Source organism: Anser cygnoides, chromosome 6 (assembly GCF_040182565.1).
Source record: "Anser cygnoides isolate HZ-2024a breed goose chromosome 6, Taihu_goose_T2T_genome, whole genome shotgun sequence".
NCBI lineage: Eukaryota > Metazoa > Chordata > Aves > Anseriformes > Anatidae > Anser > Anser cygnoides.
Genome location: NC_089878.1, coordinates 22,844,545 through 22,868,868, shown reverse-complemented (window position 1 = coordinate 22,868,868; position 24,324 = coordinate 22,844,545). Strand labels below are relative to the sequence as shown.

Genomic DNA, 24,324 nt, shown 5'->3' with positions numbered 1-24,324 from the left:
CGATCAGACTTCATTGTGTACTATATAATTTGTCATTTGGATCTGGGAATAATCCTTGCTCAAAAGGCCAATTCTTATTCACCTGAGTAGTCTCACTGAAACCAGCAAAACTAATTTTATGACCAAAGATTACAGGATAATGCCCTTGACTGACGAGACAAATTTAAATCAAGGGCTGCTTTTTGGGAGCAATTTTTCATTTAGAAGCTTGTCCTCTACATAGAGGATAAACAGTAGCAGATTAAATGTGTTGGCACAATATTACCTCTTTAGAATATTAATTTCAGCGTGCATGATATGTAGAGTGCAGATAATGCAACATTTTTGCTACTGCCCACAAGAAAAAAATACTTTTTAAAACTCTTGAATTTCTACTTGAACCTTTGTTACAATGGGAATAATAATAATAATTAAAAAAAAAAAAAGTTGAGGGGGATTTCCACAATGTCTGCTGTCTTAATGAGCTAAAGGAGCTTTACAATTTGTTATTCTTTCCTCATGGTAGTCCTCAGCTGATTAAAAATAAATAAATAAAAAAATCCATAGACGGTGAAATCAGTGGCATGCCTGGCTTTCTCAGACAAAACTCCCATGTGATCACACAGGCAGCCTCAGTGAGACTGAAGCTGCTCAGCAAGCAGTAGGTAATGAGTCTTTGTGCAGAGTGCAGCTCTTGTCGCTGAACAATAAAGCATATGGTACCAGCAATAAAACACAGGGCTGGGAAATTTAAGAAGATTCTGCTGGAACTAGGAAGACAGTGAATATATCACACGTTATAAAATGATGATCAGTCTGTTTGGGTTCCTAATTAATAAAAGCACTGCATGGATTGGAAAAACAACAATTTGAACAGGTCAGTTTTTTTTTTTTTTTTAATATAGATTATTCACACACTTTAGTAGTGAAAATGTAACTGGTGGTTTTGCTATTTCCTTATTTTTAGTAAAGTCAGGTTTTTTGCATTTGGTAAGGTGGGATTGGAAAGATGCACGGTAACGTGATACCAAGCTAAACTGTATAAATTCTGTGATCACATTTATTGTAAAAATGTTTCTAGTGTTATTCCTATGCAATTCAAAATTCAATTATGCATGAAAATCGGGATAGCAAGTAAAATTAAATTTATGCTAGATGGATCGTTTGCTAACATCATAAAATATTTAACAACAACAATCTATTATTGTGCTATGTATTCAAGCCTAATTCTTTCTCGATAGGAGAGCTGTAGCGTTTGTTTAGCGTCTAAAATAACGGAACATCGCAGCGTAGCTGAGTGCACTTGGATGTGTTTTCGGTTTTGCTTAGCTAATTTGGAAGGTGGTGGTTGTGGCGCTTATAATACGGTTGTATTGAGTCCGCATCGGCGCGCTGCATCTCTGCGTTCACTCCGCTCTGGTGTTAGCAGCACAGGCTCCGTTGCTATTTCCAGGCGGGTGTTGATCCCCTCGGCCCCGCGGCTACCCCGACCCCACTGGGTGTTCCCTGAAGGCCGGCCCGGCGGCTTCGGCAGCCCGCGGCCACGATCGCTTCTCCCCCGTCCCGCGGCCCCTCGCCGCCGGCCCCCAGGCGCTTCTGTGCGCATCCTTCCCCTTCCTGCACCGCTCCTACACCGCAGCCGCTGCCCGGCGGCACCGGGCCGGGGCCCCACGACCCCTCGGCTGCTCCCGGCCGCGCCGCTCGCCCCCGCCGGTTAAAACATGAGCGCAGGAGGAGGCGGCGCAGGCCGCGTTGCGGGCCGGCACGGGCCGCGCTGCCCCTACGGGAGGGGGGGGGGCGCGCCCCCGCCCTCCCCGGCCGCCATCCCGGCGGGCTGGGCCCGGCGTGCCCCGCGGCGGGGGCGGGGCCATGCGAACGAGGCCCGGGGCGGGCAGCGCTGCTGCGGGGCGGCGGCCGCAGGGCCCGGCCGGGCGCTGCCGGCGGGGAGGGGCCGAGCGCGGCGCGGGGCCGCTGCCGTGGGGCCGCTGCCGTGGGGCTCGCGTCGCGCCCGGCCCCGGCTCCTCCTGCACCGCACGGCCGCGGCGTAGGGAAGGCCGGGCTCTGCTTGCGGGTAGCGCCCCAGCCTGCGTGATGGTGCCCCGCGATCGCTGCCTTCGAGCGTTTCTCCTGTAAAAACCGGTGCTGTAGCAAGCACTGGTACAGCTCGGCCTGCGCTTTAGACAATGGGTCTAGAAGGGGGGGGGTTGCTCTAAAAAGGAAGTATTTGCTTCGTGATGTTTCTTGCGTTTGCTGGCAATCTCTCTAGTGGGGAACACTTAAATCCCAGTAACGTCTGCGGTGTGTTAACCATCCGACTCGATGGCGTGTGCTGAACTTGCCACTTTAAGCTAATTTAAATGGAAAAAATAATAGTGAGTCTTGCAATTATCATAATTGCCATATTTGTACAAAACCTGGATTTCAAGATTCGATTTCTGAGGCAGTTAGGTACTTAGAGTAAGTATGTACATAGATGAAATTATTGTTTTCTACTAAAAAACAACAGGAGCATCACTGCAGAACAGCCTTCTCACTGTTTTAAGGGAATTTTTACATATACATATGCAGACAGAGAAAAAAAACAGTTTTCCTGTGGACAAAACCATCATGGTTCAGGGATTCATGCTCTGAATTGCTCCCAGCATTAAGTTATTTAAAGAAATGTAAAGAAAAAAAAAATCCTGGAGCAAGCAGGTGTTCTGTGCTCACGTGTTCAAGTTATGGTAATTTTGAAATGCACTTTTTTCCTTATCCAAACTCCACTAAAACTGGCTTATAGAAACATTTTGCTGCAACTTGATGGTGGACTTCTTTGAGCATCATAAATAGCACCAAGTCTTTCTGTTGCATCAGAGATTCTGGAGACAGAAACATAATGTTGACCTCCTGCTTTACTGAAATTGTGTTAATTCTGCTCTTCCCAATATACTTCAAGAGCTGAGAAGTCCAGGTCTGGTGTATAATGTTTTGGTTTGTGCATGCACAATGTTTATCATATTCAGTGTCTTAGATATGTGGTCTAGCTTATTTATTGGAAGGAGAAATACACTTTTGTTGAAAAACATGTTGATTTCAGCAGATGTAATAGACAAATAATAAGGTTTAAGTTTACTATTAATTGGATTAATAAATCTTGGCATAGGGTACATAGTGGAGAACGTTTGGAAATTCATTCTAAAGCTTAAATATTTCCTCCGAAGTAGCAACAGATGCTGCTTTATAAAGCCCTTACTTGCTCTTAAAAGATACTTCTGCTAACTGAACCTTGAAGTTTAGTTTTTTTCCTCCCCAAATAAGTAGATAGAAGGTCATGCTGAAGCGAGGCAGGTATAATCTATTGCAAGATCAGTAAAGCTGTTTGAAAGATAAACTTACATGTAGTCTGTCTGTGTCTATCTTTATCCTTGCTCTGAACCAATTAGGATGCTGAGAAAAAATAGATTTATCAATGTGGCATTTTCTCAGTAAAATATCACCAAACACTATCACAGCTTTAAAATGTTGATGCCATATGAAGTCCTTCTAGTGAGATTTGATCACTGTTGTTACATTGCTCTTTTGTAGGTTTTTTGACCCTGAGAAAGGGATTGAATGTAGCAAAAAGACAGATATGACTCATCTGCAAACACACACAAACTGGAAAGATTTACTTGGTTAAAGAGATCTGAGATACATAGTAGGGCTTTAATTTCCCTCTCTCTCCACAATATGGATACCATATTCTAATGAAACCTGTGGCAAAGAGAAATTGTGAATAATTGCTAACAACAACAACAACAATCTGATTTTTTTTTTCTATTTCATTTGTACATGTAATTCTGTCCAACAAATGCCCTTCCTCTAGTCTTACTCCCCCCGCGCCCCCATGTGTGTATTTCTAGGCCCTCTGCATCAGTTCTCCATCACTTCATAGCTGTAATATCTGTTTTTCATAATGAAATAGGGAAAATGGGAAGAGGAACAGAAATATGTATCAACATAAAAAGTTGATGGAAAATCCACTCAATATATCAGCTGCTTGAGGTTTTCAGATTTTTTAAGTTAAAATGAAAAAATTTAAGAATATCCTCGCTTATAACTTAACATTGAAATGTATCAGACCACTTATATTTAGCCTTTCTGACAAAAAGATAAATATCTTTCAGTTACTACTACATAAATCTTTTTATAAAATATTTATCTTCATTTTCTGACTCAGTGTGGGGCTGGTTAGTATCCTTCTCTTTCATAAACAATTGGGCTTTGCATATTTACCTGCACCGAGTAGTGTGAAGTAGAAAACATGGGCTACAAGGTACGGAGTCTGACCCTCACCAGTCTTTCTGAGGGATCTGGGCAGCAACTAGAACATCATTTACCAACTGTAGCTTCACCAGCCCGTAGAGTCCTTGGATTTTGTTGTGGAAATGTAATCAAGTGATGCTTTTATATAGGGTAAGACTGTCGCATGAATAAGGCTCTGGGTGGTGGTAGCTTTCATTAGCGTTCTGCCTCTTTGAGGGCAGCAAGAGGAGTTTGGTGTTGTGTTACATTTACTTACTTCATACTGGTAAATCATTTTTACATGTGCCTATAAATAAGTCATTTTGTTCATCTGTGCTGCAGATCAGGATAAATCGGTCTGTGTTGAGCTCCATGCTGCTGCAGCTATTCTAGTGTCAGTACCCTAGCTAGCAGGCATAAAGCTAGCGTGGGGATCTATAAAACACTGCAATAAACGTGCTGTCTGCTTAAAGCAGTGGGAGCTGCCCTCGTGTCACCGCCGCTGCTGCCGCACAGCCCTGCCGACTGTGGAGCGGGGGCTGAGCCAGGCACGGGGCTGACATTTCCGTACCGGGGCTGCAGCTGCTTCTGAAACCATCTCCCCGGGCTCCTGCAGGCGGAGGCTAAGGCTGCTCCGGTGCCCGGGAGCGTCTGGGTGCTGCTGCTGCCGGGGTGAACTCGGCCGATACAGCTGTGGTGGTGGGAGGTTGTTCTTTGAGTAGGAGCCTGAATTCAGCAGCCAGCTTACCAGGGATTTGCAATTTTCTCTTTATTAGAATTAAACAGAGTGTACAATTAGCCTAGCATGGATATGTTAAAAAATGTGGGTTGGATCACAGATGTCTCCAGTTGTTTTTCCTAAGAACCAGCAAATCTCTAGCAAGTGTCATTTGTGTGGGGGTGAAAGGGTAAACAAAGAAGTGTTGAAAGCCACAAAATTTATTTATTCATTGTTTTTAGTGTGCATAATAAATTATACCACTACTTATTTCCAACACGAACTGTGAGAGCTGAGCAGTCTATTCTCAAGCCAACGTTTTTGTCTTCAAGTATTTAATTGCTGTGTGGGGAGGGAAACCCCACGACTCTTGGGGGACTTAAAGTGCTCGGAGAGTCCCCATTGTTTTGCTCTCCTGCAGTACCAGAGGCTTTGTTGAAGCTTTGCTTTCAAAGTAGCTTAAGGTTTAACTTTGTAGCTTTCGGTTAAGTTGCTCAGTTGTTTACCATTATGCCCTCCTCACCCACTCAGATTTCTAAGAGCAAGCATCTTTAACGTTAACATGGCAAAGTGAAAATCACGGAGTATTAACCTTCTTGTGTCAGTTCCCCTGGAAAAGACAGAATAATCAGAGATTTGATAAAGCAAAATAAAATATATCAAATTAAAAAACACCATACCCATGTTTGAAAGTGTAAGCCACATACCTTCACAGCAGGGCTTTTCAGGAGAGCATAGGGCAGATAATTAATTTTGTCCCAGAAGAATCCTCTGGCTGAGATGATGTTGAATGGTCACAAGGTGCTTACAAGTCAGGCAGTGCTATGGCATTGTGGGCTAGCTGCTTTGTTTCTATTCATCACTGACTTGGTGACAAGTGTCTTGGGAACTGGATGGGTACACATACTTATTATTAGATCTGCAGCTCTTTGGTCAGCCTTCTGGAAGAGTTTTCGGCTTTGAACCATAAAGTGAACTGAACTGAAAAGGATTTTTAGACATGCTTCTTCTGATTCCAAGCCACTACAGCCATAAATTCCAGATTGTCTTTAATATTTAAAAAAAAAAAAAAAAAAAAAAAAGAACGTTAACAGTCAAGTTAATACAATTAGGATCTAATTTTAGATCAATCTCTTCGTGGTCTATAGCTTTACATATTCATGCTGTGATAGAGTCATACATTTCCTTCGTGGGGTGTTGTGTTGAGATGCAATCTTGTGAGTGAGTAAGGACCAATGTATAGTTTTTGCTGGCCAAAACTACAAAGTTATTAAGGGTAAGATTGGTTGTAATTGAATATACGCTTTAAAAATCCTACCTTTTGAGTTTGTCAGTCATTAAAATTACTGAGAAAATAGTATTGTAGACAAATGTTTCAGTTTATTGATTACACATGTTTTGCCTCTACCTAAAAATCAACCTTTTCATTCTGTGGTCTCTAAATACAGGAATTTGAAATCTGAGTTTAGCTGATCTTTTTGACTGATTTCTTAAGGAAATAGGCTTATGCAGTTATGATTTCATTGTGCCTGTCATATTGTCACATATGTCCATTTTGTTTTCCTTATTATTTTTTTAACCCCTTACCTCATTTCATCTGGGTTTCAAAGAGTAGTAGATTGTCTTCAAGTGTTCTACAAGTATGTGGTGAGGTAGAGAAGAGAATGGTAGTTTACAGCAATGAAAAATAAGTTTTCACTATGACTAAATCCCTGAATATCAAGGTAACCACATAGAATTTGTCAAATGCTCTGTGGAAGAGCATCAGTGAACCAAACCTCCTCCTGTGCCTCAGGTAATCTAGCCACAAGATGCACATCCATAAAGAATCAGGCTCCCTTAGTTTCACAGGCTATTTTTTTGTAAATCTGAAATTAAATTCTGCTTGTAGTTCTAGCTGATAACTGAATAGCTTGTTTTTAGCTGGTGCTAGTTGTAGAAGAGAAGGTGTGTTGTCAACACTACATATGTTTCAGTGGCAGGAGGAGACTTGTCAGTTGTTTTATTATATCAATTAGGTATTGCCTACATTCAGTAATGAGTTGTGCATCTTATGGGTTTTTCAGTGAATTTTCCTGTTTAGTGTTTATTGTCAATATTATTGCTAAAAAAAATCCAGGATTTTTAAAAATAAACATACTGTTTTTTTCTGGGTGAGTAGATAGTGAAACATCAAAAGGTAAATAATAGAAGAAAAAAAACCCAACAACCTTCTTTTAAATTAAGTATGATTTTTGTGGGCCTGAATGCCTCCTTAGTACTGTCTTGGGTGTGCATTAAACCTGCAAATTGTAACATTTTATGTTGGTTGTACTTTGTTCTTGATTTAGACATGAAAGCTTGAATTATTATAGCCATAAAGCTATTTTGGAAGATAGTAGTTTCAAAACATTACAGCCTTCCAGTAGATATTAATATTTTATATTTTCCAGTCTGAATAGTTTTATTGACTATTCTCTGGAGAAGAAGATGCACTTAAACATCTTTTTACTAATTTTGACTAGGCCTTGAATGAAGACATGACTTTATGCTCATGCCATGGAGCATGCTCATTCATTTCTTTGGTGGTAATTGAATGTTATCTCCTCCTGAACAAAATTATTTTTGTTTACAGGGGCCTGTTTCATATACACTGTTCATGAAATATATCTGCTAAAGAAACTAATCTGAAGTAATGGTTTTTCTGGTATTTTTGAGCTGCTGTTTAGTTTCTAGCATTTTTTTTCCCAGTTTACTGGTAGAAAAAGGTGACAGAGTCAGTCTCTTCAGGAAGTGTCTTGAGCTACCATAGACATTAATCTGTGACCATGTCACACCAAACTACTATTAATGGCTGTACAAATATGTATTTGGTGTCTGAAAAATTCTCACAGCCTTGTGAGGATATGAGATAATTGGCTTAATACTGTTCTTTCTATTCTTTCTGTTTAAAAACAAGATGTTATGGGAGGTTTTCTTTATGGCTTTGGTCTTCAAAAAAGAGACAAGGGACAAAAAAGCACGACAAACCAAAATCTCTTGCTTGGCTGCTTGTAAGTTATCAGATCCACACCCCCCCCCCCCCCCCCCCCCCCAAAAAAAAAAAAAGAAGAAAGCTCACACTGTAACTTTTAAATGACTTGTTGAAGTTAGAAAGACATGATCCAACCATCTGGGCTCCACACAAATTTGTGTGTTCTCCCTCAGAGAAAACCTGGAGGCTGCTGGAGCTTCCTGGTCTGTATCAGGACTTGCATGGGCACAGGAGAAGGTATTCCTGCAGCTGTGCCTTTTCTTAAGTGGCTGTGACAGGGCAAAGGCATTGGGTTGGACACAATCATCTGCCAAGCTGGAATTTGAACACTGTATTAAGGAGAGGAAAGTTGAAACAGCCTCCATTAGGGAACGTGCTGAGCATGCCTATTGTATAACAAACTGCAGCAATACTAAAACACAAATGGCTGCTGGCTGTGCACAGGCAGCTCTTTAATATCTCAGGATTTGGTGCACAATAAACTAAGACCATTTTTCATTCTACTTATGCTATGAATTCTTGTTAACAATATTTGGTAAGGCATATTAAACATCTGCATCAAATGTGTATACGTAATTGAATTTTTTCAGTGTGTGACAAAAGGAGACCTATGTTAGAAGAGCAACAAAATTTGCAAAACGAAGCAATGAATAATTGGGAAATAGCATAATTCTTGCACTCATATGACTCTTTACTTTGTATTTATTTTGATATCCAAATCAGTATGTTTACTCTTCGGAGATGTCTGCTGAAGCTACGAATACATTTCACAACACTGTGACTGTATTAGGGCAGCATTCTGCTGGACAAATCAGTTCTGCTGAGAAGCAAGGCATATTGGTACAACTCATCTGCTTCTGCCGTTTGTGCTGGCTTGCTCAAAGTGAGCTAAGCTAGTGCATATCCTTAGCTACATGATCAAATACATAGCATAGATGAATACCTGCGGCATGATAACACAACTTCAAGGACGTCCATGTTTTTTATATCTGCTTTGTTTACCATCGCCTTTATAACTGGCCTTCAGTGATCATGACAGCGCATCACTTAGCTGTTTGATTTATAATTTTTCTTAAACAGTGGAGAAAAATTGAAACTCAGCATTTTTGGATCAGCTTCCATTTTCTGTAGGAAATGAATTTTTTACTTAAGCCTAAAATCCTCTGTTTTTCTCTCTACAGTTTTACCTCATCTGTTGTGCTGTTACTCAGTCTGTATTGCCATTAATTGTCAAGAGTTTACAAATGTTCATTTGTTCAGGCACTTCTTCTATATTTGAGAGATGTCTCCACTAATAATTTCAGGTCTTTTCCTCAAAGTCCTAGGGAGTGAGAGTGCTTTCAACCACAGCAGTTGCAAGATTGTGTTTTGTTTGTTGTACTTTTTAACACAGATAGAACATTTCCCTGGTGTTTGTTCACAAAAGTAATTGGACTAATATATAACTGAAAATAAGTCTTAAAATAAATGGGCAAAAAGTGAGAGAATAAGAGCAAGCTCTTTGTGTTTCTGTTTCCAGAAGAACATATTTAGAGGTCAGAATAGCCAGCATAATTGATTCCTGCCAGAGGCAGTATGAATTTATATCTTTACCCTTGACTTGACTTCTAGCCTGTATTTATTTAGCCGTTTAAGTTGTTGTAGCCATTTCACTTGACCATCTCCTTTGGCAGCCTCATTGTTGCCACTTCAATTCCTCCATCATAATGGAGTCATAATGGCTGGAAATATTTTTGAAAGAAAGTGTGTATAGGCTACAACAAAATTCTGTGTCACTGTCTAAATGCAAGTGTTAATGTCCTCTCAATTAAATCAAGCATTGTTGTAGAGGATATATTTCCTGACTACATATTTAAATTCTAATCTTGCTTATATGTTAACTGTGATATGTAAATGTAACATTTAAAATACCTAATTAAGAATGTTAAGAAAGCTGAGTTGATTTTAAGGTGGCCAGAAAACAAATTAATGGAATTCAGTTGCCTTTTACTGAAGGGGGGAAGAGGGATCAATGTTCAGAAAAAGAATTATGAAACGAGCAGGCCAAGCTATCTTTGCCCTAGAGATCCTATTATTTAATACGTCTGCTTTTATTTTCAAATATTTCCTCTTAAAGTCTTTTAGAATTTGTCAGACTCCCATCGTTTTTAAAGACAAGTCACAATTACAGTGCCAGGAGAAGTGTTACTGATGCTGCAGTCCAGTAACATGCTGTAGGGAGGAGCATGTGTTCTGTAGTAGTGTCGAGACAGCTGTAAAATACCCTGTACTTCCAGCAACTCACTTTGACCAAAATATATTTTGTTATGTGGTAAGGATAGGCTGTGGTTTTTGAGGACTGCAGATCTTTTGCTTCTGAGTGAGGTTTCAAGATTAGTCCCTAAGTCACCTCACCTTAGTGGAATAAGAAGCAAGGTAATTAGAGATTAGATGGTTGAATGTTAAATGTTTTAATCCGTAACTTCTGGATGGTTACCGTTCAGCATTGAACCCCAACTCAGCTGTTTGGTATGTGAGATTCCCGTGCTGCACAGCCACAGTCCAGACCCCTGTCCTGAAGGCAGGCCCGTGTACCTTCAAGAACAGAGCCTAGGTCACTCTTACAGCAACTTTATTTTAAAAATCTGCTGCTGAATAGGTGTCCTGTCTTTCACACAGTAATTTAACGGTTCAAGAGAGCTCACCAGGACGCTGGAGACCTGAATCTGTTTTTCAGGAATTGCTGCCTCTGAGCTATAGCTTAGAGAGACTCTTAGTCCTCTGTCTAGATGGGGACCGTTGTACTCTGTAGAAAATAATGCCAAGATTCATAGGCCAGAGAGAGTGTGCACAGGTAGCTTGCCAAGTGTTCTCTTGTATTAAGTAGCCTTCAGGTACATAAACAATCACTCATGGGACTGGGCCCAGGCAACCCTTTCTGTCCGTTTTCAACATGCACTACAAAATCATGTTCCACTTTTCTTTTGTTCTTAGACACCTTGCTTGGAAGAACACCAAGTTTCCACCTCCCAGGGAGACCTGGACATGAGTTACTCAAGCATCTCAAAGCTCTGTAACTTTTGAGTATGTGCAGATGCAGCCTTTATGCCAGGGGAACTTGAAAGTGAGACCCTGAAAAAGCTTTAATGCCCTTGAAGAAGTGTGTGACAGATAGGTAGAGTCTTTCAGGAAAGCAGTTTTTATTTAAGGACTGGACAGTCAAAAGACAGGGGCATTGGAGTGGTTCAAAAGTTATGGGCTTATTAGCAGAAAGCCACTGTTTTCCAGTCAGCAGACAGTAATCAGCCATTTCTGTGTCCCTGTGCCAGTGCAAGGAGTAAAACAAGCACGTGCAACTGTGACTAGTCAAGGCTGTACTGTGTGTGCTTGGCAGTGCGTACCTGCCCAGGTTCCACACCAGGTCTGCTTGCCTTTTTTTTTTTTTTTTTTTTCCTGGCCCTAGTGAACACGGTGTCAGTTCCCAGAATCAGGAGGGCTGTGTTAGGGACCAGAGCTCCCTGTACGTTACACTCAGGAGTTGAGTACCTTCTGTTGGGAATCTGTTTTTTGTTCTGGGAATCATTAACTCAGAATTGTGAAGAACCTGTTTGAATAGTAACTGTGTGTACAAGTGCTTTCAGATCTGCACGTTTTATCTTCCCACTTTCTCTTCCTTGTTCTGGCTGTGCTGCTTTGGCGAGTTTCCCAGAGGCAGAATCACAGATTCAGAATGGTTGAGGCTGGAAGGAGCCTCTGGAGGTCACCTGTTCCAAACCCCTGCTCAAGCAGGGCTACCAGTTTGTGTTCCAGTTTGTGCCCACTGTCTCTTGTCCTGCACTGGACGCCACTGAAGAGTGCTCCATCATCTTTGCACCCTTCCTTCAGGTATAGACATTGATGAGATCCCATCTGAGCCTCCTCTTCTTCAGGCTGAACAGTCCCATCCCTCTCAGCCTCTCCTCATAGGAGAGGTGCTCCAGTCCTTTGATCATCTTGGTGGCCCAACGTCGGACACCCTTCAGAATGTCCACGTCTCTCTTGTACCAGAGGACCAGAACTGGACACAGCACTCCAGGTGAGGCCTCAGTGCTGAGAATGTTAAGAGTTACGCAGCTATGAGACTGCAAATGTAGGCAGTAACACACGTTCAGGCAACTGCAGTGGATTGACAGGCTCAGCTTTGGGCTGAGGAACTTGATGTTGCGGTTCTGTTTGTGTCTCCATCGCCATGCCATCCCTGTACCCCCGCACATCCCCCCACCAAGTATAACCGTGTTTCCTAAGTCCATGTACATCACTGGGTGCACTGCACCTCCATTGTAATCTAATTGCTTTTGGGGAATGAAATATAAGTATCACTATATAAATACAATAAGATCTCAGTGACTTCTCTTCAGCTATTTCCACTTTGTGGGAAGTACCAGTATAGGTGGGGTTCTCTCTGGTAAAGCATGTTGCTGGACACTGGTGTATTTTTGCTGCTCCTTACTGTCCAAAATATTGTAAAGGCTGGAACTGCTGTGATTTTGAAGGGTCTGTGGCTATAGTTTCGGGAGATTTGTTTTGTTGGTCTTTTTCCTGATAAACTAATATGAAACTTGTTGCCTTGGGAGAGCAAGTCAAATGAATTTAAGAGGCTGTGCACTGTAATATAGCAACATTTCAGCCTTATGCTTAGGGGAAATTGACTGCAAGGATGAGGAAGCAGAGTCATGTATCTTGCAGTGGGTTGTGGCTGAATTTCTCATTCCATTGCTTTCCACTGAAGCATTAAATACTGACTGCTACTGGAGACAGGATATTAAACTTGCTGCAATCATGTATGTGCTTCTCAGAGCTTTTACTTCCCTAAGAGGTGAATGATCTCCTTTATTATAAAACTTTTGTTCTAGCCCTTGTAATTAAATAACGTAATGAAAGTTTTGTATAATGTATCTGTAATTTCTAGTTTTGGCTTACAAAGGCAAGTTTAAACTTCCCCATAACTTCATCCTGCTGTGCTTAGGATCTGGCAGGCAATGTAAAACGCTTTCTCAGCAAAGCAAAGCAAAGCAAATAATTAGAACTAATTTCTGTTGCACTGGGGTGAAGCTGTACTATTCTTCAGTCTCCTTCCTAGCATTTCCTGCAGACAGACCTGTTTGCTGAATTACCATTTTGAATTAGTCTTACAGACTTTCTGTGACTTGATGAATCCATCAATATGTTTTTCGTAGCTGTCAGCTTCATACATCCATCTTTGTCATGTTCTAGCTTCATATCAGGCCAAAAGTTGGTTGCAAACCTCTGACAAGCTGCCTTTGATTTTTCACATAAGGAAACTCATCTTAGGGCTTGAAGGGAGCTATGGGATGCATAGGAGACATTCAGTCTATTTGGTACTAGACTGCCTCTGAGGTTTAGCAAAGGTATCTTAGGATCTATCAAAGTGCTTTCAGAACAGGATCAGAACATAGCTGCTACTTCAGTGAGACTACCTCTGTGATAATTAAAAAGATGGGAAGATGCAGGCTGAGGACAGCATTCTCTGGCTTCTGATGGAAGCAGCAGGTTATGACTCTTGTCCACAGTGGCTGTCAGCCCTCTGCCAAAAACAGGGTGTCCTCATCCAGACTGCCTACTGGGCATGGCTCTGGCACCAGCTGCACCCTGCAGGATCCAGTGCTAGGTGGCCTGGGCCAAAGCTGTGACACGTGCTAATTAAGAAGTATGGCCACAACTGGAGTCTGTGCCTTAACCTCGTCTCCTTTACTAGTAGTCATTTAGCCTGACATATGTTAGTTTCCTGACAGTTTCATGGCTTTTTTTTTTTTTTTGGACAAACAATCATAAAAGTTTGGGTTGGAGGGGAGCTCTGGGGCTTCATTGTCTGAAGCAGAATGTACCTGGCTTGGAAGCAGTTAGTCCTAGAGGTAGCTGCAGGGATTTAAGTTGTTCTATTTGAGGGAGGAATGTGATTTTCTTTTTTTCTTGATTTTAGTGGGATTTGGCAGTACGCTGTGGTGTCCTCTAGATTTTGCATCCTGCTCGGCAAGTCTAGGATATCATCAATCCTAGATAAACTTCTTGCCTTGGATAAGTATTAGCACCGTTTACCTCTACAGTGCTGCGGGAGGCATCGGGGCAGGTGTGTCCTCTGAACAAGCTACAACCATCCTTCATCTCTCCTCGGTTAGTTAAGGATACACTTTCTCCTTAATTATGTGATAGTCATTGTAAATTTCTACCTTTGCTGCTAAATTCCTGCTTGAATACTTAGCCTTATACCCTTCTGTGCAACCTCAGGGGCATATTAGGCATCTCATTTCTAAAAAAGGGGAGGAGAGAGTTTGGGAAGCCATTAGTATCTCTGACTGGAGTGGGGAATTTCTGAATTCTAAGGGTTTATTGAGTGCGAAACTGATACATGGTCTTTGTGACTTCATTGCCTTTTCTCTCTGTAATACTGAATTATCAGATAATACTTTACTTATGATTTCTTTTAGGTGTGATGTGAGCACTAATTAGATCACATATTTGGCAGTGGGAACTGTAATGTTCAGTATGATTTATTCTTATTTAATTTCATCTCTGTTAGTGAACATTTCTTCCTCCCAGATGAGAGTGTTAGAAGAGAAACTCTGAATTTTTCTTTACGTTTCACAGCATAACCTAGATTGGGGCTGATGTCCATAGAAATCAGGGATGCTAAGCGCCTTGCAACTCATGCAGAGCATCAGGCTGTTGCAGTCACAGTTCTCCCTGGCCTGAAGAGAGTCTATATTTCAAATTAAATTTTTGTCTTTTCATGAAAAGGGATAACTTCCAAATGGCAAAAAATACACCCTGAAACCAGTCTGTTACCCATTATTCTAACAATATAACCATTTCCACATATAGCAAGTTAGAGAGTATGATTTATGAAGGTTTTTTTCTTTCCTGTGGCTTCACTGTCTCCTAATTAATTATACGTAATCTCATGCTAAATGGCTATTCAAGATGAGAAGTGGCAACTTATTGGTACTTCTAAATAAAAACGACTTTGGAGACTATGACTGCATATTCTGCAGTTGGATGTTTCAATGCTTCATTGCCTCTGTTCCTGCTACAGGTGCATGTGACAGCATTGCAGCGATGAGTGGAATTTTAAAGAGGAAGTTTGAAGAAGTTGATGGCTCCTCACCTTGTTCCTCTGTGCGGGAATCAGATGATGACATTTCTAGCAGTGAAAGTGCTGACAGTGGTGATAGCGTCAATCCATCCACTTCTAATCACTTTACCCGTAAGTACTAACGTTGCGTATCTAAAGAATTCTTTCTGTTCCTCAAAATAAAATTATAATAATAATTACAAACACCATAGTTAGATAAACGTGACAATTTAAAATTGAACAGATGATAAAACTGACTTTCAGAGTATGTGACTTGTTCAGAACAACTTAGCAGACCTGTACCTTTTTGCCTTCATGTTATCTATATAGATCTATTTGTAACTGTAAAAATTTGAAGTCACTTGGAAGCCCCTGACTGCTGTTTGAGTCATGTATCTATGTGTATAATGTTGGGAGTTGTGCTTAAGGTATTTCAAGCAGGAACTGTAGGGAAGACGCTCTAGGTAAGGTTATTTATTTTCTATGGACAAATGTAATGCAGCTGTCAGCTATCTGCAGTATTTTATTCTGAGAGTTCTTCTTCAAAGAAAATAGTACACTTTTTTTTTCTTTTTTTTTTCCAAATTGTGGAACATCGTGTATTAGACACAGAGGCACCTATCATTGCAGTAGTTTTTGTTCTTCAGGCAGGGGATGGTATCTCTGTACTCAGCAATTCTTTTGTGTGCAGATAAGCATTTGTTCTTAAGTTAGCAAAGCTAGGTAGATTATGTGGGCAGCATATACGTATATGAGGAATTAATTAAGGTTTTGTTTTTGTAGTTTATGATACTAGGTGGTGGTTATGCTGTTTTAATGGTGAACTGCATGTTTTTAAAAGCTGGGGTTTCCATCCTTCAGCTCTGCTATATACAAATCTGTCCATTGGAGTCAGTGACTGCAAAGCTGTTTCTTAAAACTGTGGGCCAAGGAGTAGGTGAGGGTCCTTGTCACCACCCATATACAACATGATCCTTACAAATATGTGGTTTAGCATGTGCCTAGAAATTGTGTTTGTACCATGTGATATGAAGGTTCTTATAATTGATTTGTCTGCCAAATGCTGCTGTGCAGTTTGAGATAGGGTTTCGATATGAAGGTTCAAATCTCCTCTTTGCTTCTGTGCAAAGGTTATGCAGACAAAACTTTTCAGAAGTATGTACGTGTAAAAATCTTGATGAAGCATATTATACTTAAGGTCCCCTACAAATACAGAATCTTCTATTATTGAAATGCTATAAAGGAGTAAGTGACCCAATAAATCTCAGTAGTGTTAAGAAATAGTTTGGTGGCAATATTACTTGAATGCTGATCTTTTAATTTTTGTGTCTATTTAAAGACTTACGTGATTATTTATCACAGACTGAAAGCAGTTCTGTTACATCAGTCATTGCCACCCACATAGAAGACAACAATTTTTTTATGAATACACAAAGAAAGCTAGTAATTCAGCGGAGCATCTTGAAAGTTGTAATACATGCATATAACAATAAGCTTTGATTACAGTTGACACAATAAATAGTTTGGTTTCTCAATAATATCTGGAAGGGAAACTGTAGGATTTCTGAGTGTTATGATTAATGATCCATGTAACTGAGATATTTGTGGCCAGAGTAATAAATGCTGGTCAGTGCACGTGCACACACACACACAAATATATACACAAATTGTACACACTACATTTATACATATACATACATACATCAGCTGGCAGTATGGGAATAGGAAAATTGTCTGAACCATTGACACTACTTTTTAAACAATATTTTCTTTAATACAGATGCAGTGGCCTAAATTCCAAGAACTCAATCAGAATATTCATAGTATTACATAAGGCTGGTTTGAGAGGGAAGGAATCCAGCAAGTGGCTTAGGTGCTACATTTGAACAGGAGTCAAGAAAAAGACTTTTGCAGGCTGGTGTATGACAGAGGCATCTTTTGGTATCTGACATTCTGCTTTGCTCTTATTGTATACAGCATACTTGCACAGCCTTTGTAACTTAATTACTTGCATCTTGCATCCAAACTCTCTCCTAGTATGCATTATAATTTCATAACTGTAGCAAATACACTCAGTTTTGCATCTGATGGGGAAGTCAGGCTTTATTCATTTATTGTTAAGATGTTGTAAGTGAGATGTTGCACCTTCTTCCTTCTTAATATTATCATATATCAGTTATTCGTGTTTATACAGTCAACATGTGCCAATTGAGGAGTGTTAGAAAAATCACTCATTTGGTAGCCTTAGGCACATCTAATATATATATTAGGAACTCCGTACTAAAAAGGTGATGATGTCTGATAGTAAAAGTTAATATGTTTGCAATAAAAAATATTTGCATTTACATTTAAAATAGATGCAAAGGAGCAAAGATACTTGACAAATGCTGAAAGACATTTTAAATTTGATAAATGACTACGTCTAGAAAAAGAAAACAATTTTTTTTTGTTGAGATTTGATCTTTATTTTACTTTATTCTTTTCACATTCTCTTCAATTTTCATGTGCTTTGATTCTAGAAAGAATGTTTTAATTGGACAATTTGTCATTTTTTTATACGCACAGGATTTGTTTTCATTTTTGTTTGTGTTGGTTGACATCAGCTGTGTGTGTTGTGTGTTTTTCAGGACAGGAACACTTTTTATGTACTTAAATTTTTTTAACTTGTAAATTTTTCAAACAGTATTATTTGAAAAAGCATATTTTGAGTTCTGGGAAGGGGTAAGAAGTGAACTGATCCTTTTGAGGTACTCAGCTTTTTGTAGAAGTGAAATATGTAGAAATTGTCAATGTGTTATTTCATTTACCTCCTGAATCCTGGTGTCTCATGGAGATGCTAAGGGATTGAAAACTCGTTGAAAACTACATGCAGGTGTGTTGTTCAATAACAAAACTGTTAATGATGTACATTGAAAGATGTTCTGTTAATTCTTTAAACACATTAATCTCCCAAAATAAAAGATGGGAGCTTTCTGATGTTGAATACTCAAAACAGTACTTCTAAGGACATATGGAAAGAAAGAGGTCCATACAATTTTTTTTTCAGTAAGCAGACTGAAAAGAGCCAATGCAGAAGAAAAGCTGGCTAGATTTCTTGTCTCTGTAATATATACCTGACTATCTCACTGACAGAAGTTACTTTTCTAAGCTGTTTCTTGATACTTACAACCCCATTCTTTTTTCTCTTTTGCGGGACACTGTTTCCTTAGAGACAAGTAGAGTGAGAGTACACCCACCGTTTGAGCTCCTTTAAATGGCCCTGTTGAGCGCGGACACCCCACTGCTGTGGTTCATCAGCTCCACAGTGATTTTTCTTTGGAGTTGCCCTTCAGGATACCTGTACAACTCCCTGACCATTCATACAATTGTGTGCTGAGGGACACTGAGTTCCATGCCCTAGCTCAGATGTGAGGGATTTTTCCCGTGTTATGGTGTTATGGACGTACCTGTCCCTAAATGCTTGATCTATTTTTCCGATAAAGAAAAATACCCAAATTTAAGTTGCAGAATTACATGCCATTGAAAGAGCTTTGGCATTCTAGTGCTGGTAAAAACTTTCTACACCAAATTAATCATGGATTAATCTCTTAAGGAATATACCCTGAGGAACTGCTGCTTTCCTGTGCCATTTCAACTTCAGTGTAGCGAAGCTGAAACTTTCAGACTAATGCCTTTATTGTAGAATCTTCACAGGCAGGTGAAATCTTCAAAACTAGCTCGTCTGTCAAGATGATCTTCAACCGTCAATAGAACTTCAGTCAGTTTTCTGTCTTGCTGTTAATCTTATCACTGCCATTAATAAGGTTATCCTACAGCCTGCCATAATCGTAAGTCCTGTCATTATGCTGAGTAGGGTGGATGCAGTGCTGTCTGTAGAGTATTGGATGCCTTAGGCTTATTATGAATGTGGCTAGTTATTAAAGGTCTTGAGAAGACCCTTCAGTATCTAAGTGCTCTTACCATCTTTGATTTTGCCATCAAAGATAAGCAAAAGTATTCAAAAACAAATCTTTGCGCTTCTGTCCATATGCCCTTAAAAGTACTGTTTTGAATGTTCTAGGGTCACCAACAAATTGAGCTGTCTCATCTGTGTGGCCACAAAGCATTTGGAAGAAGGTATTAAATCCTTGGAAATCACTAGGAAGGTCTTCTTTATGTGAAGGATAAAGTATTATTTGGTGTGAGGTTCATAACATAAGGCATTACCTGAGCCTTGAGCTTAAACTTTGTGTTTCATTACTGGTAAGAGACAGAAATCTCAATGACTTAAATGTGGTGATGCTGGCTTATTAGGGGAAAACACATAGAAGCATAGATAAATGCAGGCATTCTTTATTTGTGGCATCTTGCAGTGATTTATATTGCCTGCCACAAGGCTTGGAACTTCCTTGTTAATGAGGAATGCATTCTCATCGTCATTTGTTGACTAACACTAGGAAATGCAAACAAGTTGAGAGAGTCTCAGTTTTGATTTAAAAGTGGGTTAATCTGGGCAGTAAACACCGAGAAACTGAAAGAAATTCAGTGAAATGTGGTGCAGTGTTTTAGCTCAAATGTTCATACAAAATTATAGGTCAGGGTATGCCTTAAGAGAAACCTGCCTGCTGTCTTTCATCTGGAGTAGTGACTATTGGAGAAGTTTTTCAAAAATGTAAAGAGGGATTAGGAAGCAGGCTCCCGCTGATTTTTAGAAGGATTTGTGTGATTAATTCTATGTCTTTGTTTTTGAAGATTTCTCTCAATTAAATTAGTGCATTTCACACACTCTACAGAGGGGTAGTTTTTGCCTTAGATGATGTGTTTGTTGAAGATGTTTGTAACATACACAGAATTTTTGAAAATGCAAATTAGTGGACAGCTAAATGGGTGGTTGCATTTGTATCAAATGGCTAAACACAGAAGTCACCCGTAAGATGGGACAAAGGATTGACTGTAGCATCTTAGGAGAGTTCAGCAAATACAATTGTTATGCTTGGGCCTTCTTGCAAGGATACGTGGTGGCAGCTTTCCTCCTCACAGTGCTCGAAGTTACGGCCAACGTCAGAAATAATCATCCAAGAAACAGCAGCTGGCATTTAGAGCAAATGGTGAGGCAGAGAGCAGTTAACTTCTCCCTGCAGGCTGATTATATTTGCAGAATGGAGAAACTGGACTGTTGTAGCCAATGTCAAGGAAAAGCATTCATCAGATAGAGGGTGATGAAGAAGGAAACTTACAGCTTTTATTGAAATTTTAGCAGTAAATTTCCAGCTTTTAGTATGTATTTAAAGAACTTAACATTTCTGTAAGATTTTAAAGAAAACTCTGACAGTGAGGTAAAATGTTTAACTGAAGCTCAAATAAAATACCTGTCCCATTCGTGCCAAACTTCTCTACAAACTAGTATTTTTCAAAAACCTTTTAAAATGTGACATAAATCTGGCATTAAGCAAGCATTCCCATCCAGTCACACCTGTGAGATGAATTTAGCTTTGATTTTACCTGAGGAAGGCACTAGAAGGGTGAAGCAGTGAAATGCTGTTAAGGTAGGTTCCACAAAGTTGTCCACGTCCCATCTGATTTCCAGTACTCAATTTACTCCTTTCTGAGTATGCAGCTCCCTTAAAGACTTCCACATTCAGTTTTTATTTCAGAAAATGTCTGCCTGCCCTCAAGCCCACGTGTTTCTTTGGGATGGGATATAGTATGTCACAGCATTTCCTTTTAATGCAGATTTCAAGGCATGCAGGGGAAGCATTTAATTGTTAAGGGTTTTACATTTCCAAGTTAGTATATAGAGTCTATTTAGAAAAATACCTTTTGGGAGGCAGTGGGTGAGTGGTATAAGAAATTTCTGGAATATTTTGTTTTCTAGGAAGACAGTGAAGCAAGGTAGCTTTTGTCAGTATGTTTTGGCCTACATTACCATGATGTGTGAGGCTTTGCTGTTCTGTGTCATTAGACTTGATGAAACACTACGTGAGAAAGTCATTGAGCAGGAGAATGGTGTTAATCCTTCTTGCCATAGTGGTTTATGTGGCACTAAAAATATGTAAAAAGTAGACAAATGGGATTGTAGGGTTTAAGAAAATCAACATTTCTTTCTAAGATAGAGTTTTAATCCAAAAGGATACATTTTTTTTTCCCAGCCTTTTGAAATTTTCACGTGCCTAAGATATTTCCATGATGGTGACAATGAATTGCTTTGCCCTCATTGATGCAAGAGTGCTTGTAATCTGCGGAGTAGCCATATGGTTCGCGTTTATTTTAATGGGTCTTTGACATCAGGAGAATAGCTGAGACAGCAGAAGAAAGTGCTTATGTTTTGGAGTTCAGCCAGAACTAAGATTATTTATGTTTAGTAATTGAAGAACTACCAGTTTGCTCAGTAAAAATGTTTGAAAAACATTACAGGCTTAAAATGTTATTCCTATCAGGATTTTGTAAAATTAGGAAACATGTTTTGCTTTTCATAGACGAATACAGCTGTAGCAGGATGTATTCCCTAGTGTGGGGGTTCTGGATTCTATTTTGGCCACTAGATGTATGGAATTAAATGCTTTCTCTTTCTCAGGTTTTACACTGCTCTAGGTACACTACTCAGAGAGCAAAATGAGGATGTTCAAAGCAGATGAAAAGTGCAGATGTATAGAACATTATCTGCATAGGAGAGTACTTTGTCTGCTAGTACATTATTACTGTTGCTTACCTATTTAATCCATTGTAATTTATTCATACATGAGAGGTGGATGTGTATCATAAGATGCGTTACCAGCACATAAGAAATAGCTTAACCTGAATTTTTCAAATGTGAAAGGAATTGAGGTTGTATCTTTTGTTTTTCACAAGTTGACAATGTTTTTTTCTGAGGGTAGAGCACACAATATAGCTTGAGGTGCTGAAGAGGGTGGGGAGGGCTCATAGGTAAACAGTTCACCCCAATGTGCAGAGGTCTGGAAGTATCCTATGGGTATCTGAATTTTCTGCTCCATGCTTTGAGAATCCCTTGGTATGGTGTAGGGAGGGCCAAATTAAGACAGTAAAGAAGGGGTACAATTGCATAAGTTAGAGAGATACTGATATACAGCTTTGAAAAAACAGTGAAAAATGAGTTAGTAATAAAATTCTCAGATATTGTAACCTTCAGTCCTCCAAAGAGACGTAAAATGAAAAAGAAATTTTCTTTGCAATACAGAAGGTAAGTGCAAGGAATCTTACAAGCCTTTTGGTAAGAATAAGGTGATGGAAGCCACTATTTGAAATTAATTTAGCTGCAGGACTTGATGGTTTATTCCATACAATGATACCACTGAGGAGGCAGTCTCTAACCATAGTGTCCTAGTTACATTAAAATATATTACAACAATCTGTGTAGTGCTACATCTTTTTTCACGATTAGTCTATTCACACATTTCTCTAGACGTTTAAACTTTTCTGCCTTACAAATTGATTAATTCTCTTTTATTAATTGTTATTAACTGTTATTAATTATTGATGAACAAAGGCCTTTCTTATTATCTAACCTCACATGGCTTGGATGCTTATTTTCATCTTCTTTGTTGATGAGTCTTTTTTCAAAGACGTGTAAAAATAGTACTTTTTGTTCTGATAGATAAAAGTTACCATTTCAAATTGCAACCATTTTAATAAAAATGTTGGTAGTAGAAGGTATGACTTAGTGGCCCAGCATGGTTTCCAGCCATGCTTATAATTTGCCACTAATGGGAATGATTGTGATGATGTTTGTGTGTTTATTTATTTTGTGTTTACTGCCACTTCCTAGTAGATCTATCTTCCCGTGTCTAGTAAACTACATGTTGGGTAAGACAGCTTTACTGAGTCAAGCCTTAACCTCTGTAATTTGTAGGAGTATGTGTGTGTGCGTATAGAAAAGTGTTGTCTTGCAGGTGACAAAGCTATTTTCATGCATGTTGGTGTGTAGCCTTATGGAAAAATCACTGAAAGAAATCTTAATTTCTTGAGTTACTGCTGAACAGTTGTCCCTGTTCTGTACTACAGTTATGTAGTACATGTTATGTATGTCAATGACTGAAAAACGGCCCTACTGAAACATGGAAAACTGAAGGGCTATAATGAAAAAACTTGATGTTTAGGCATTGTAGCGTTCTGTTCCTCTCTGGCTTGCCATATGGATGTTCTTCAGTTTAGGAATCCTTAGACATTCCTTGTATGTTCAATAGCCAGAGCAGCATGTGAAGAGAAACGGCAGAATTACCATATGTAGTCATGAAGTAATTATAACTGCTGTGGATAAACAGAATTGTTAAGAGAGACAGAGAAGCTAACAGCTGAGGAAAAGATGAATAAATGCATCCTACAATGTATGTGTGCATGCATATCATGAACAAAGATAACAAAAGGGCAAGGACAAAGAGCAGGCTGTGTTTCCAGGATGGGTTAACCATCCATGTTTGCCTATAAAAGTTTTACTTTAAGTCTTTATGTCTGAGTCTGGCCTCACCTTTAGGAAGTTTGTTTGCAGATGATTCCCAGTTTCCATAAATAGCCTGTGCTGCAGATGACCTGTGCTGTGGCTTAGTGCAGGTTGAGTGCTGCATGAAGAGCGCTGTGCAGTGTCCCTGAAAGTGCAGCAGCCGCTCTGGCTTGGCAGACACCTGTGGGACAGGGCTCGATTCCGTGGGCTGCAGCTGGTTGCAAGCAGGTTATTAACTTGGGCTGTTCTGCTAAACCCAGAAACTGAACCACTTAAATCCCCAAAATCAAAAATTGAGCTGTTAACATTTCAGATGACAAATTCTGGCAGGTCTTTTTGAAGATATTTATGTCTGAAGACCTTGTTCAGATTTTACTTTTAAAGTGACTTTTTCTGAGGGACAGATCTGTAGCAGTAATTATGTTAACAGTACCATCCTCCCCTCTAATAATAGACAGATTTTATGCATTATGTTATTTATGTATCTGCCAAATACATTACATTCCATATAATCTTAGAACATGGAACTACAAATTATATTCATTGTTTAACTTTGTGAAAGTGGAGTACTTTTTTTCCTTTCCTGGAGAATACCAGGAAAGGCATTTATACATGTCTGACTTATGTATCAGACCTGTAATATGTAAATATATTAAAAGATCGCATGATCCATAGGGTAATTTTAGATGGTGGTGAATATTCCTATTTCCCACTAGGATCCTTGCACATTACAAACTGCTAGACCAAAGATGGTGGCATTAATTTTCAAAAACCACCTTCTGGTTCCTGTTGACAGTGTGTGTCCAGCA

The 24,324-nt window shown here is 39.6% G+C and overlaps 1 protein-coding gene across 14 annotated transcripts in view; it reads left to right on the top strand.

Annotated features, from left to right (window-relative positions):
• The window catches only part of CSRNP3 (cysteine and serine rich nuclear protein 3), a 104,870-nt gene that overhangs the window by 55,742 nt on the left and 24,804 nt on the right, over positions 1-24,324 (top strand). For 11 of the 14 annotated variants that reach the window (XM_048061455.2, XM_013171388.3, XM_013171390.3 and 8 more), the window contains exon 3: positions 15,043-15,213. In XM_048061455.2, the coding sequence (XP_047917412.1) occupies positions 15,043-15,213 (171 nt within the window). Of the gene's footprint in view, positions 1-427; positions 857-1,975; positions 2,437-13,979; positions 14,124-15,042; positions 15,214-24,324 lie in introns of those variants that run through there. The other 3 variants (XM_013171397.3, XM_013171399.3, XM_013171400.3) reach the window with 3 other exon arrangements.